At 36.1% G+C, this 15,290-nt stretch overlaps 1 protein-coding gene across 1 annotated transcript; it reads right to left on the bottom strand.

Moving 5' to 3' along the window:
• Positions 1-10,340: 10,340 nt before the first annotated feature.
• LOC133304595 (early nodulin-like protein 1) lies at positions 10,341-11,011 on the bottom strand. Its single transcript, XM_061504645.1, has 2 exons — positions 10,804-11,011; positions 10,341-10,708 (listed from the first exon to the last, which is right to left on the bottom strand). The coding sequence occupies exons 1-2, from the start codon at positions 11,009-11,011 to the stop codon at positions 10,341-10,343; spliced, it is 576 nt and encodes a 191-aa protein (XP_061360629.1).
• Between the last annotated feature and the right edge of the window lie 4,279 nt (positions 11,012-15,290).

Genomic DNA, 15,290 nt, shown 5'->3' on the forward strand with positions numbered 1-15,290 from the left:
TTAGGTGGCTGCTCAGTGGACGGGAGAAGTCTAGTGGGTGCAGGTTCTGTAGAAAGCACAGTAACATCTATGCCTGCAATCAAATTCTCAGAAATAGAATCATCAATAATTTCAACAGGCAATTCAAAATTCAACTTCAATGCAGAACCACTGTGCAAATCATCATTCAATGCATGATTAAAATCAGAACAACACAACACTATCTCAGCACAAGCAGTACAGTTACTACTATCAGTACATCCACATGAAAAATCATAATCAGAATCAAGGAATGATGAAAATTCTGGATATTCAGTAATCAAATCAACAGAGATATCATCAACCATTTCATCTATCATATCAATGCAGAAAACAGAATGCAGAAAAAAAAACAGAAAAAAATAGAAATGAAACACAGAATTTTGCAGATTTTTTTTTTTGAATTTTTTTGAATTTTTTTTAATTATAACAGAAACAGAGAATGAAAATTAAAAGAAATCAGAAAAACGAAAACTGAAACAGAAAACGAACACATGAAATTGCAGATTTTCTTTTTAATTTTTTTTTTCAACAAAAAACGAAAATTAAAAATAAAGCGATTGAAAAACGAAAAACAAAAAACGAAAAGCGAAACAGAGACAAAAATTGAAGAAAACGAAAAATAAATTGTTTTTTTAACAAAAACAGAAACAAAAATTAAAGAAGAAGAAGATGATCAAGAATCAGAAATGATTTAGACCGATGCAATTTCCCCGGCAATGGCGCCAAATTTGACACGAGCTGTCGAACTCGCGCAAATTAAAAATTATTTTTATTTAGGATTCAGAAAATTTGCAGTATAGTGGAAACCCTAAGTCGTCTCTCATGGAAATCGTTTGGGTGAAAATCGCTGCTGAAAACAGAAAATAAAAAGGGGGGTTTTGGATTTTAGTTTAATAATTTAAAAGGAAGAATATAAAATTGGAATTAAAATTCGTAATTAAAAATTAACCAACCTAAGGTTAGGGTTCCATGGACGTCTTTCCTCGGATAAAAAGATATTAGAATCGTGATTGATTATCAATTGAATAAGAATTCTTATTTCCAATTGACAACCCTCTCTAAGCGATCGCTTAGCATTTGATCAAATACGATGCTTCTACTTATACATTCGCAGAGTATCAGCCCATTTGATTTAAGGTCATAGGGTCAATCAATCTAATCACCAAATCTGATGATTAATCCCTTTCCATAATCGCAATCTCGAACCTCAGATTGAATATCCACGATCGCACGATATCAATCTGAGTTTGGAAGGGAAACAAAACTGATTTAAAATAAAGCACATATCCCCAAGACTAATCCATGGAATCCATTACCCTTAGGTTGATTAAAAGGTTTTTAGCCTCGCATGGCTAAGGTAAATATAATTAAAAATTAAAAAGAATAAGAACAGAAGATGAAGAAGAAGAACAGAATTGAATTGAAATTCAGAAAAAACTTTTTTGTCGTCAAAACTCCCAAAAACTGACTGTCGAAGGGTTTCCTAAAGTCTCCCTTGAATAGCCGTCATTCAGAACGGCTAGGGTTTCACCGCTTCGGCCCATACATAAAATAAAAGCTGAATAAAATAAAATAAAACAATAAAACATGGCCTTGGGCCCTAAACACATTGGGTCCTAATGTGAATTACAAGTCCAAACGTCAAAATAAAATTCCAGCAAAAACACGTCATCTTGAGCTCAGGTTTAGACCATCGTCCCGTCTGAATTGGGATTTAGTAGCTGAAATAACGATTGTAGCCCTATCGGTTAGATGCAAAACGCAACAAGAACAGAGTCAATAGAATATCTGTAGAGTGAGATATGGTCAAAATACGTAAGTAGTGTAAATCTGAAAAATTATGACGAAAATCAATTAAACCCAATTAAAATCTAAAATTGTGATTTGATCCAAAAGACCTTTATTTAATTCAAATAAATCATAAAAATACCAACCAAGAGTAATAAATAAGTTTAACAAAATATGAGTTATCACTTCACCAACTCCGGTGGCGACATCCGATATGGAGCTAATGAAATAGGCCCCACACCAGGCAACAAGTCAATGGAGAACTTTATCTCCCTCTGTGGCGGAAACTCAGAAATCTCCTCAGGAAACACCTCGAGGAATTCCCTCACTACAGGAATGCCAGTGATATCCTTTTGTGTCCCACTCACCAACCCTCCCAACATGACATAGCCGAATGCCCCTGCTCTCAAGGCTCTCCTAGCTTGCAGCAATGAAATATATGCTGAGGAACTGGCTGTGGAATCACACAGAGACATCACCACGCGCTTGGCACAACAGTCAATCATAACACAGTTCTTGGACAACCAATCCATGCCAATGATGATTTCCAAATTAGCCATCGGCAATCCTATCAAATCTACCGAGAAGTCACGGCCATCCCACTGAAACACGACATCTCGATGTGTAGAGGAGGTATCACACTTTTCTCCGGTGGCGGTAGTCACCCGCAACGGTGGAGAAAGAACAGCAATGGGCAACTCAAGCCCCATAGTAATCGGGGTTGCAATAAACGAATGCGTAGTCCCGGAATCAAATACATCAACAGAAGAATTACCAATAGACATAGTACCTCTGACAAGGTTCGGAGCTCGGTCCGACTGCTGCCTATCCAAGGTGTAGACACGCCCAGTACCAGGTGGCACTGCAGGTGCCGCTGTTGGTTCCAAGGGAACCATCTGCATTGAAACTGCCTGAACTACTGCAGCTCTCGCCATCGATGATAGGCAGTCTCTGGAAAAGTGGCCCTTCTTGCCACACTGGAAGCATATCAGCTGACTCGTAGCACAACGTCCTGCATGCTCCTTTTCACACCCCGAACATCTAAGAGTGGAAGGAGGCCTAGCAAAACCTCCCTGCTGTGACGAAGTCCTCTTGAACTGACCAGGCGCCTGCCTAGCCGCAAACTGCTTTCGCTTTCCTTTCGGACCAAACTTCATGTCTCTCCAGGAAGTGGAACTACCAGTCCCCTTCGTCTCCACAATCCTGTCTCTCTTGGCCTTACTCGTAATACAGACATCCTCGATGTCCCGACACTGTTGCACGAGTGTCCTGAAGTCTCTCGAAGCCGCTCCAGCAAGGCGATCAGCTATCTCCTCGTTAAGTCCCCTACAGAACTTAGCAGCCAAGAACGTCGGAGTAGGCGAAACCATCCGAAAATGTGCAAACTTCACCAGCTTATTAAACTTGGCCAGGTACTCGTCAACAGACAACGAGCCCTGCACCAACCTGTCGAACTCCCCCTGCTTCCTCTCCTGTGCATCATAAGGGAAGTACCGACCCAGAAAGCTATCCTCGAAGAATGGCCATGTCATAACATGACCCTGCATCTCAAAAGCGTGAGAGGTGTTCATCCACCACTCATGGGCATCGCCCTCCAGCATATACGTTGCAAACATCAGCTACTGCGAGTCAGTACACTGCATGACCTAGAAGATCTTATCCAGCGCCTGTAGCCATCTCGCTGCAGCAATAGGATCATAAGACCCATGAAAGGAATGTGGCTTATGCTTGCGGAAAGCATTAGGCCGGTGATCGATCACGTCACGGTCCTCAGCAGGCTCAAGATAGGGTTCCATCACCCCAGTGACATGAGTAGCACTATCAATGTGACTCAGGCTCTCGTCCTGAACACTAGGTGGAGGCGGCAGCAGTGGTGGCAGTGGAGGTGGCGGCGGAGGATACTGGCCAACAGTAGGACCAACCCTCATCTCCTTTAGCGTGACCCTCATCATGGTCATGTTCGCCAGCCGGTTCGCCTCAAGGGCATCCTCTGTGGCCTACTGGTTTGCCTCTCGAATGGCGTCCATCATTGCCACGTTGGCCAATCCAGTGGCCTTTTGCATCTCAGCCAATGCAGTCAGGATCGGGTCTGGTTGACCCTCAGCAGTTTCGCGAGTTCTCCTGGGTATTACCATAACTCTGCACAAGTTACACAAATTATGAGTTGATCAGGCCCACACAATGTGATCATATATGCATCATCATAATAACACTCATCGGAGCAAACACACAAGACAAGACACCACAAAGCATCCTAAGCTATTGCAATACATACAGGCTTTTTGCTCGAACCATTGCTCTGAAACCATAAAATGTAACACCCCGTATATATCCGGTTTGTTATCATATTATCGTATTAAGCTGCGCTTAATTAAAAATGCGGAATATCTTTTTCTTTTCAATTATGACATTATTATTCATAACCAACTTGATTACTTGATAATTTTCAAAACATCGCCTGTATGTAAATTGCAAAAGCCAGCTAACTAAAATACCTCAATATATAAATAACATAAATGTGTCTCTAGTCACGAAACTACAACACGTAGACCGGATAAACCTGATAGTTTATACAACTCAACCTAAAAGGTACTAACATCAAAGCGGCATGGACAAACCCCATGCTCACCAAATAAGGCAACAAGCCCAACAAGAGTCTCAAATCAAATATCATAAGAATGACAAAAAACATAAACAACATCCAATATCCAGTCATGTCAGCATACAACATAAAATAATCAACTAAGCTCCGGCCTCCTGCTGCCAGAGGCATCCGTCCCCAAGTTACCTGAACCTGAAATAAGCGTCTCCAAACGTGGGGTGAGATCTCTAAACAAAAATCTCAGTAAAACAAGGGGTCCTCAAGGATCTTTCACCCCAAGCTCACTTACATGTGCAATATAAGTTAGAAAACAGTTTAACAATATAATTTCCAAATCAGTGCAAGGCAGCAGATAATCATGTCATGTGTGTTATAAATAATCTACTGGCCAGAGAAATGCAAGAATACGTCTATTACCCACACAGTACGCGCCCATACCGTACCTGCCCTTAGGATCACATCCCGTCAGGCGAAAACCACATACATATCATAAGCATTGACACTTAACAGCTCAATAGCATTTCAAATATCAAAGCATGTAACACAACATGCATATAAACCATCCCTCCATGGGACATGTGGAACCAACAATGGCTAAACCGAGGACTTACCTTGCAAGCTAACTATCCAAGCCAAGAGTCCACACAAGCTCAAGGCCCACAAACAGCACAATCACAATCTGTTTATACAATAATTAATTATCAATAATCATTGCTCAAGATTACATTAAGTGATTAAGGCTTTTTTACTCATTTTAACTCATTTCATGTTGTTTCTGCAGGTGGTATTCAAATACTCCTCGATGAGTATTCGAATACTCCTTGTCTCCAGAAAGTATTCGATTAGTTTCATTTAAGTGTTCGAATACTTCCAAGTATCCGAATACTTTTCCCCCAGTATCCGAATACCACAGTATCCGAATACCAGACCTCACTGTATTCGAATACTTTCCAGTATTCGAATACTTCTTCAAAGGTATCCGAATACTTTTCTTCCCAGAAAAATATACCAATACTCCTGCAAGGAGTATTCGACTACCAGAGGACAAGTATTCGAATACTACACGAAAAGTATTCGAATACTTCTCCAACAGAATGCAGAATTTCGAACAGACAACTGCATAATCCCATTTTTAAGGGTCCAAATGTAATTGGGAGTCCAATGACTCCCTAAATAGATGTTCATTAACATGTTATGAACTCAGAAACACATTCCTTTACTTAAATGATCCAAGTTTTACTTTTTAACTGATTAAACAAGCTTAAAACATCAAAATGACAAAGAGGTGATCATGAATACCTCTAAGGATCCAAAACTCCGGAAATGAGACACACAAGGGGTCCTCTACACAGCACTATAGTTCTGACTTCACAAGGCCACAAAAATACACCAAAGCTTGGTCCTTTCTACACAATGAAGGTTCCTTGAAGCCTCCAATGGCATGAATAATGGCTCACACGAATGGGAACCACCAACTCAGCCCACAACTCACACAAGGCAGTAGATACCACTCAGAAATGGAGAACCTTTCACCCTCCTAAGGCTTAAACACACACATACACACACACACTAGGAGTCTTTATGAAGAACTCAAGAGAAAAGATGGTCTCAAGAGGCTTCAATGGAGAGGGAAGGTGATGAAATGGTGAAGGGAAGATGGCAGCAACCAAATAGCACCAGAAGGCTATACGTAAGAGTAATATCATCTGACCTAGGGCATTGTGCCCTTAAGCTTATATAGGCCCACTTAATTAATCACACAATATTAACAAAAATAGTTACGCTTAGCATTTTAATCTCAAACTTTAGATTCTGAACCTACTCATTTTTCTAAGATTTGTTATATTTTTATATTAATTTTCGCAGAACCTTTCCGGTACGCGCTTTTACATAGCCAGTATCAGTTATGGCACTAGTTCTCATTAAATTAACTTGAAACTTGAAATCACAGTCCTACATATTATTTTAGGAATATTCATGCACTTATTATAATTTTTCAGGATACTTCATCGGTACGCACTTATACCGCGAGCAGAACTGGTATCTGCACTTTTCGTCAGAAAAATGACTTTCAACATTATTAATTACTTTCTATAATTATCCAAGCCTTCTCATAATTATTAAGGTTAATTATGGAATTATCTCATTAATCACATAAATATTTAATTAAATTCCTTAATTAAAGGTGTGGGTTCTTACATTAAACATGAGATCCGCGCTGTTAGCGCCAAGGAATCCAAATTTCACAATAGCTACGCGCCAATAGCGCGGGCTCCGCGCTATCAACGCCATAGCCAAAAGTCCATGTCACACACTTCACTATTTATCTTGACTTTCGTATTTTTCTTTATTTTGCTGTTTTGATATTTTATTTTGGGTTATGTCTCTTCGTACATTATACTGTTATGATTATTTTGGTTGACGTTTAACAAGTGTGTGTGTGTGTGTGTGTTCCACCTGCGCCGATGTAGCTTCACTTGACTAGTTTAGTTTATTGCTGAGGACAACAACATTCTAAATCTGGGAATTAGGCGCATACCATATGCGATAACTGCTAACTGCGGAATTGCACAACAGAGACGTCTAACGAAAAAAAATTCTGTTAAAAGGGAGATACTTTAACCTCTCTTTTTATTATTTTCTGCTGTTTTTAATTCAATTTTTTTTTAAAAAATGAAAAAAATAAAATAAGGAATTCCTGAACAAGCATTCCTAGATTGTGCAAAAGCTTACTCAGTAATCAAATGGATTCGATCATAAGAAGAATTTGTGATATCTGTGGACCATCACTTTACTGCCATAATTTGAGATTGATGACTGCTCGTTTGTATAATTGCTTTTGTGAAGAATTTCAGATAATGCTTGATGTGAAATTTTGAAATTTGATTCTAACTTGAATTTATATCTGTGAGGATTGAGCCTAAACAATAAATTTTTTTCAATGAGGCCTCACTGTAGTAGTTTTCCAGAACTTGATATGTTTCTCTAGCTTGCATGCATTACTGATATGATAAAGACACATTTATTCTTGTTAACTTAGAGCCAAATAGCCTACCTAGAAGGAATTTCCATTGTTAAGCCCTTTTGAGCCTTAGACCAATTTATTCAAAAACCTGATGAAAGTGACTTAACCTTGTTCCCATTGACACACCTTGAAAGAGATTGAAATGTTGATCAAAGGAAAAGTCAAGGTACTTCTCAAAAGAAAAGTTAAGTAAGTTGCAAAAGGAAAAAGAAGAAGGGTATGCAAAAATGCAGTTCAAAAGAGAAAAGAAAGAAAATATCTGCAAACAAGGAAAGAAAAGAAAAAGGTAGTGAAAAGGGAATAAGAATCTCGAATTGACGAAAAATGGAAGAATTAAAGATAAAGAATACAACATTATCAAGAAATCTCAGTATTTCAGTCTCAAAAATTAATCAGCCTCTATCCAAAAGATTCCTACCCCGAAACTAAGCCAAGTTACAACCTTTCAAGACCTTTTGATCAGTTTATGCATGACAAATGAGTTCCTCAATCTTAGGAACTTGAGAATATGATCAAGCCTATGGATTACTACTACACTGATGGAATGAGTGTTGAAACCTTCAAACACTAGAGTGATGAGAGTTACATATTTATCTAGTGAGGAACACTCAAGTTATGATCCGAATTTCTTGATAAAACTGAAAAGCATTGTTTGAATTTTTCAACAGGGAAGTTATACATGCATAGCATTCTAATCTCTTAAGATATTAGTGTTTCGTGTTTTATCTCCACAGAATCTATCCTTGTTTCTATTTTTGATCTAGTACATTGTTGAGGGCAGCAACATTCAAATCTGGAAATTGTTTGATATGCCTCCAGCATAGATATGATTTTAAGCCAAAAAGAGAAAGAATCTTGATCAATCATGAATAAAAAGGGCTATAATTGCTATTAAATTAATAAACCCTAATCAGGTATCTTGTCACTGATTCTCTTATATTTTTGTAGGAAAAAGTACAAGAAAGAGGCCCAATTAATAGCAAAGGAAAGATACAAGTCTGAAGCAACCGTGCTACTGGCGCGGAGCTGGCGCTCTCACTTTTCAACACAGTGCCACCACACTACTACTGAGGAACTGGCGCTATCAGCGCCAACTTTTTCTGCCAACCGCGCTACTAACGTGAAAGTCACGCTAGTAACGCGAAGCTATTACATTCAACCAATATTCCCACGCTATCAGCGCCAACCTGGCGCTAGTAGCGCGGGAAGCACGTAATTATTTTAAATCTTGTTTCAGGCTGTATCAGGAGGAGATTGGACCAAGAGATTTGATCAAGATTTCAAAACAAGGGCACAAAATCTATAAAAAGAGACTAAGACCCCAGAGAAAAGCATCTTTGGCTAGAGAGAATTGTGAGAATCAGAGAATTGAGAGAATTCTTGGAGACTCACGCTGGAGATCAGGATTTCGACGAAGTTGAAGACCGAAGACCTTTGATTCTTCCTCTTCATTTTCTTTCTTTCTTTCTGTTTTATGAATACTTTTTATTATTTTGATTTGTTAAATCCAGATATGTCTAGTTAGTTTTCTTTTTGTAGTTGGGATCACGGATCCAATGTGAATCCTTTATGAGTTTTAAATTGTTTTTATAATTAATTTAATTTGTTTAGTTTTATTCTACCTGTGTTAATTTTTTCATATCCTTGATGGAATTGATCGCTCTATTATAGGATTTTGAGGGTTAGAGCTCACAATAGACATATTGGGGTTTTAATCTGGACAAGGGTAGAATAACAATCCGTGCATGACCCAGACATAGGCTTACATAGATTGGAGACTTTTAATTCATTTGCTTAATGTTTAATTCAAGAGGAATTACTAGGACACTAGAATTGTAATTGGGTTAAAGGGATGAAATCACTAAGACATTAGGGTTCGACTATTTAATAGGGAAATAGTGAATTGTCTGGGCTAATAAATTAGTTAGTTATAAAATACAATTTAGGAATATAAAGGAGGATTGGAGGTGAAGTGCATCCTGACTGCAGCTTCTTTTACAATTTTTAATCATTCATATTTTCTTGACGTTCTTGATATTCTTGAATGCTTTTGAATATTATTGTTTTTAAATTTTTGTTTTTAAATTTCTATCAACAAATATTTTCCTAATCAAACTAAACTTTTCCAATTCAAGGGGAATAGTTAGATTAATAGTTGGTGCATTAATCCTAGAGGGAACGATATCTTACTTCCACTTTATTATTTGAAACGAACGGTATACTTGCCGATTTCGCAACAAATACTATACAAAAAGTTTTTATACACCTCTTCCTTACTTTCTATAGCACCTATGAAGCATCTCATATATCCTTCACGAGACATAATTTTGTTTGAGTTAGACTTTATAGTGGGGGCTAGCTCTCCCAAAGGAAATTTTTCGTATTCACAAGGGTTTGAACTCAAAACCTTGCTTAAAAGAAATTAAGCACGCACCACTTGAAACAACTTTTTTTGGTTTAGCGCTATATTTTAATGTTAGGTGGTCATTGACTGATTTTAGTCAAATTTTATTAACATAATTATTACAAAAAATTTGTCGAATAAAACATTTTAGATCTTTTAATCAGAACCAATAAAATTAACTATAAAGCACCGATAAAAAAATGCAACATGATTGAGAAGAAAACTATTTATCCAATAGTTCATTTTAGGAACATTAGCATTTATGTTTAATTTCATAGTTTGATGAGCTTAGATTTTATTTTATTTTTGTGAAACCGTCAAAACTTACTTCATAGGCATCAAATATGTGTCAGCTACATGCATAGTTAAAAGAAGACTTTTCAACCCACGACACACATGGCATGGAGAATAGAGAGTCCAATCTTTATTTCTTATTTATTATTTCTTACATTTAGTTGCTACATGGATATACTTATCCATCCAGTTTATGTGGTCTGCCTTTAACAACAAAAGCAACCAACTATGTTACAGCATAAATTGGAGCAATATCTATTGTCATCATTTACTCTTACACTCCATCCTCCGCCATCCCCTCCTCCATGTCCATGTGAGACACTCGCCGGTGACCGGGACGGTGGTGTAGCATGCGACAGTGTGTCTTTTAAAGCGATGGCAAAAATTATAAGCTTTTGACCATTTTTGCAGTTGTCAACGTTGCCACTGATAAAGAAAAAGTGACCCGACCTGTCCAAAAGGAAAGTTGAATTCCCATCGTCCATCTTATGAATGGGATTATTGTTGTTGCAGGAAAAATAATCCTCTTTCTTCACTACCAGAACTGAATCGTCCACTTTCTTGTACTTGAAATCTGCATGCATCCAAAATAGAACATGAATATATATTAGAACCCTTTTATATATCCTTATTTCTTTGTAAAGATAAAATTAATATTATTAGACTTACATAGAATGTCATTGACTTGAAACCTGTTTTCTTGAGCCCATTGATTGTAATATTCGGAAGGTTTCACAACCCAACCATCTTTACCACCAACAGAAAATTCCTTTGCCGCTGCTTGAGATGAGGATGATGAGCTAAGAAGCAACATCGGTATCATCAAAAGCAAAAGGCCGAGAAACTTGTTAGGTATTATATTACCAAACCCTACCATTTGCACACTGCAGAAAAATGACTGAGAAAAGATAATGTATGAAGATTGAATGGTGATATCTGACTGGCTTTTGCTAAGAAGAGAACGCCATATATAGGGTGGGGGGAGAGATATAATAATATATAAGGAATGAGGATTGAGAGGAGATAACTGTTGTTGACTGGAGCATGGAAAATGCTTTCCAATGGTTAAAAATTTGTTGGAAATGACATGAGATTAGATGCATGCAGTGTCAGAAAAATTGGGCGTTTTGAAATATGTATTATATAAAATACATATGTGTGTTGACTGATGAATATAATTTAATTTTATATATGCGGACTGATGAATTTAATATAATTTTAAAAATAATTATTAAAATAATATAATTTATTTGGAAAATAAATAATATATTTTTAAAAAGAGAAAGTGAGTACAGGTGTAGGATTTGATCATATTTGTGGGGTTGGAATAATTAAAAATAGTCAAATCATATTATTTTAATTTTTTTTAAAATTATATTAATTATTCAGCCATAATTTCAAACAGTATTATATTAATTTACACATGGCGAAATCTTGGGGACTCAATGCTAATCCTTCTCTTAGTTTTATGGGGTTTGAATGATTAAATAATAGTTAAACAATTTTTTCAATAATTATTTTAAAATTATTTTTTAAAAATGTATGAAAATTGAGAGTAGGTAACCGCGTGCAGAAAAAAATGGGAGAGTTACGTCCTCTTATTTGAAACAAAATAATAAAATTTAATAGAGATAGAGGAAATTTAAAGCTAACATTAATAACGAGAGAGAGAAAGGTCATTTAAACTTAATGGAGCGAAAGAAGTTTTTAATTTTTTATTATTAAATTTAATGGAGAGAGAGTGAGAATTTTTTAATTTTATTATTAAATTTAATTGTATTAATTTAAAAAGATAATAATATATTAAAGAAATCAATTTGTCCTATTTGAATCTAGTGACTTAGAAGATTTTTATAATAACCCTAATTATATGACTTTTAAATAAGAGAGTTATGATGAGGACCTTATGGTCATAAATAGAATGAGAATGAAATTCTAAGAATTTGGATACCCATATTGACAATATTTCAGTCAGGTGAATTTTCATCTGTTATGTTTGACTGCTGACGCAGTAATAGACTGTAGAATAGCTCCAGTACAGTGAATTTAAGTTAGAGAACTATCCTAATGATATGAATATCATAAATGATGTAAGCATGAGATTTGATGAAGTTTGATACCTATATTGAAGGTATTCTGAACAGTTGAGTTTTCATCTGTTATTTTTGGCTGCTGACGCAGTAACAGTCAGTAGAATAGCTTCAAGAGAGAAAATTATAGTTACAGATCTAATCTAATGATATAAACATCATGAATGAGGTTAGGATATGATTTGATGAAGATTGATACCCATATTGGGGTATTTTTGAAAAGTCACTTCTGCCGGGTATTTTGTACTGCTGTAGCAGCAGCCGGTAGAATCTCGAAATGGGAAAAATATGAGAAAATGGAAATAAAGACCAATATATGCCTAACAAGTCATAATTAGACCAAAAACGTTAAAGTTAAGAAGATTATGAAATCCGGGTACAGTTAAGAAGAACGGTAAAGACTACAGTGCAATTAAATAACTGTTAGTGGATCTGTGATCTACTAATCAAATTTTTAAGTTATGAACATCATATTTAGACAAAATTAATGTTAAGTACTTAAAGTTAGAGTCTTGGGAGTTTCCGGGTATTAATTTGACGACGGATCAGTTAAAAATTACATCGGGTCTCACTAAAAGACGAATGGTCACTTAGTGACATGGCAACCTTAATTAGGGCACCTTTCCCCCATTTTTCTGATCATATTTGCAGCCCCCATTTCTCCTTCTCTCTCTAAATTTCAAACTTCAAACTTTGCTCTCACTTCTCTCTAAGATTTCATCTCCAAAACCTCACCAAATCAACCAAACCTCCTTCATCAAAGTTGTTCCTCTCATCATCCTCTTCAAGAATATCCTATTTTTATTTTGAAAAGCCAAATTTTCATGGTGGAAACCTTCCCATACAGCAGCGGTGTTGGAGCTTTGTCATGCCATGGAGATGTTATTTTGAGTTCTCTTGGAAGAACACTCCTTGGTGCTTGTTTCCTTGAGTTTTAGTGTAAGTCTCTTGAATCTTTTCCTTGAAAAATCCCACCTTTGAGTTGTGTTCTTGAGTTCTAACTTTGAGTCTTTGTTAAAGGTGTGTTCTTGGTGGAAAGGATGCATCTTTGTTTGAGAAAAGTGGAAGCTTGAAGCCTTGGAGCTAACTTGAAGAAGTAAGCATGGTTACTTGGAAAAATGGTGACCAAAACTCTCCCACACCCACCTATATGATTTGGCCAACATGATTTCTTCATGGGATTGATGTTGTAATTTAATAAAAATGAGTTCTTGATGTTGGAAAGTGTGGAGAATCATGAGTTGAACCAAGGATAATGTTAAAAATGCAACCTTTAAGCTTAAGAACACTAATCTTGCTTAAGGATGGAATTTAAATCCTAATGACACTATCATATCAAATCTGCCCCCTTAGGTATATGATGGTTTAGTTGTGTTAAAAAAAAGGAAATGATGAATTAGTGGATTAATTAAGGGTAAAGATTAATTAGCTAAAGAAAGGATTAAGAAATAAGCTTTAAAACCCTAATTAGCACACTAATAATTTGGCCATGTATGCTTAAGATAGGGTCACTATGTTAAAATTAATATTAAGACCTAATTAGGACATTAATTTAGTGGTTAAGTGAAGTGGATTATGCATAATACACTAATTAATGATTAAACTCTAAAATTAGACTAAAGTAGGATTTAGGTGCGCTAATTAATCAATTAGTTAAATTTAAGTATCATGACATAATGAGACTAATGATATTTCATAATTTGACTTAATAATATAAAAATCCAAGAATTAATGTGAATTAGGATTTATAATCAAAAGTAATTAAGGTTTGTTAAGTAAACACATTTAAGGCTAAGTAACCAGTTTTTAAGAAAATTTGGAGAGAGCATATCTCCCTCCACAGAAGTCATATAGGGCTGTGACTTATATCAAATTGAAGCTTGAGATCTTAGCTATGTGGTGTCAAAATTTGGTATCAATTGAAGATGTATTCCATTCTGTATGTTTGTTTGAGTGAAGACTGCACAGGGAGGCCATGTGCAGGGGCGCTGTATATGGCTGCAAATTCCACGAATTGTTTCTCCCTTTTTACTTACTAAAATTAGGCTCATAATATTTCTAATTAAATATAAAGGTTTCTAGTTGTCTATATAAAAATTTGAGAGCAATTGGTTTAATATATTTTCCAGAATCGCAGAAATGGTAAAGGATGTTTAGGGCCTTGTTCGGAGTTGGCAAACAACTTTGTTTGTCCAACTTCAAATGGTGATAACCGGAGCTAGGAAACTCCAAATGAGGCATGTGATAACTTGTTGAAAATTTAATTGAGTCTAGATTAACATAATAAAAGATTAGAATTTTATAACAAGTGAGTTGCACTCAGTGACTACAAAACAGAAGCATGTACAGTTTTGGAAAAACCGTAAAAGTGATATTTAATCTAAGTGGGCTTAGGGGAACCCTTAGTAACTTATAATAATCATAAATATGGCTTGGATGAGTTGAAAATAATCTAAGTTACCTAAGTGAGCCTTGCATATGATTCTAAGATATGTAATTAATTAAAGATTTAGGTAGCTTGTAATAATGCACTAAAATACGTAATTATGTAATAATTGGTCTAGACTTGTAATGGGCATATTATTGGTATATGAGTATAAAAAGTGGAATCATTAAATGATTAAGTCATGTATATGACTTGATTAATTAATATGTAATTAATGATGTGAATGGTTTCTACTCTAGGTGTGCTTAGAGAATCGTGCACTTGAGGATTTTGTTGGAGCATACGTATAATATTGGAGTGTGGGCTTGTGCTAAGCTCCCTGAGGTGAGCTCCTAGTTTTAGTTGACTCCTCTCTCTTGTGGCCCCACCATGATGGTGGGCATTATGGTTGTATTGTATGAAAGTATATGGTATGATGTATATGTGCATTCATTCACATTCATATAAATGTTATATGATCTTGATGTTATGATGATGCACTGATGATTTATGTTATGAGGATCCTGGCCAGTGATCATAGTATGTAGGCTGCCTATGACTTGACTCTGGGAGCTATTTCATACTGAGATTGTGTTGACTGTCTATGGCTTGACCCTGGAAGTAACACATGTGTAACTGTC

Source organism: Gastrolobium bilobum, unplaced genomic scaffold (genome assembly GCF_033153095.1).
Source record: "Gastrolobium bilobum isolate Gb01-03AN ecotype WA unplaced genomic scaffold, APGP_CSIRO_Gbil_v1 utg31257, whole genome shotgun sequence".
NCBI classification, from domain to species: domain Eukaryota; kingdom Viridiplantae; phylum Streptophyta; class Magnoliopsida; order Fabales; family Fabaceae; genus Gastrolobium; species Gastrolobium bilobum.

What these genes read in the sequence shown, in the direction of transcription:
- LOC133304595 (XM_061504645.1), bottom strand. Translation starts at nt 11,011, where the DNA reads ATGGTAGGGTTTGGTAATATAATACCTAACAAGTTTCTCGGCCTTTTG. An exon ending in TCAAGTCAATGACATTCTAT is followed by an intron (nt 10,709 to 10,803) that starts GTAAGTCTAATA and finishes GGATGCATGCAG; the next exon opens with ATTTCAAGTACAAGAAAGTG.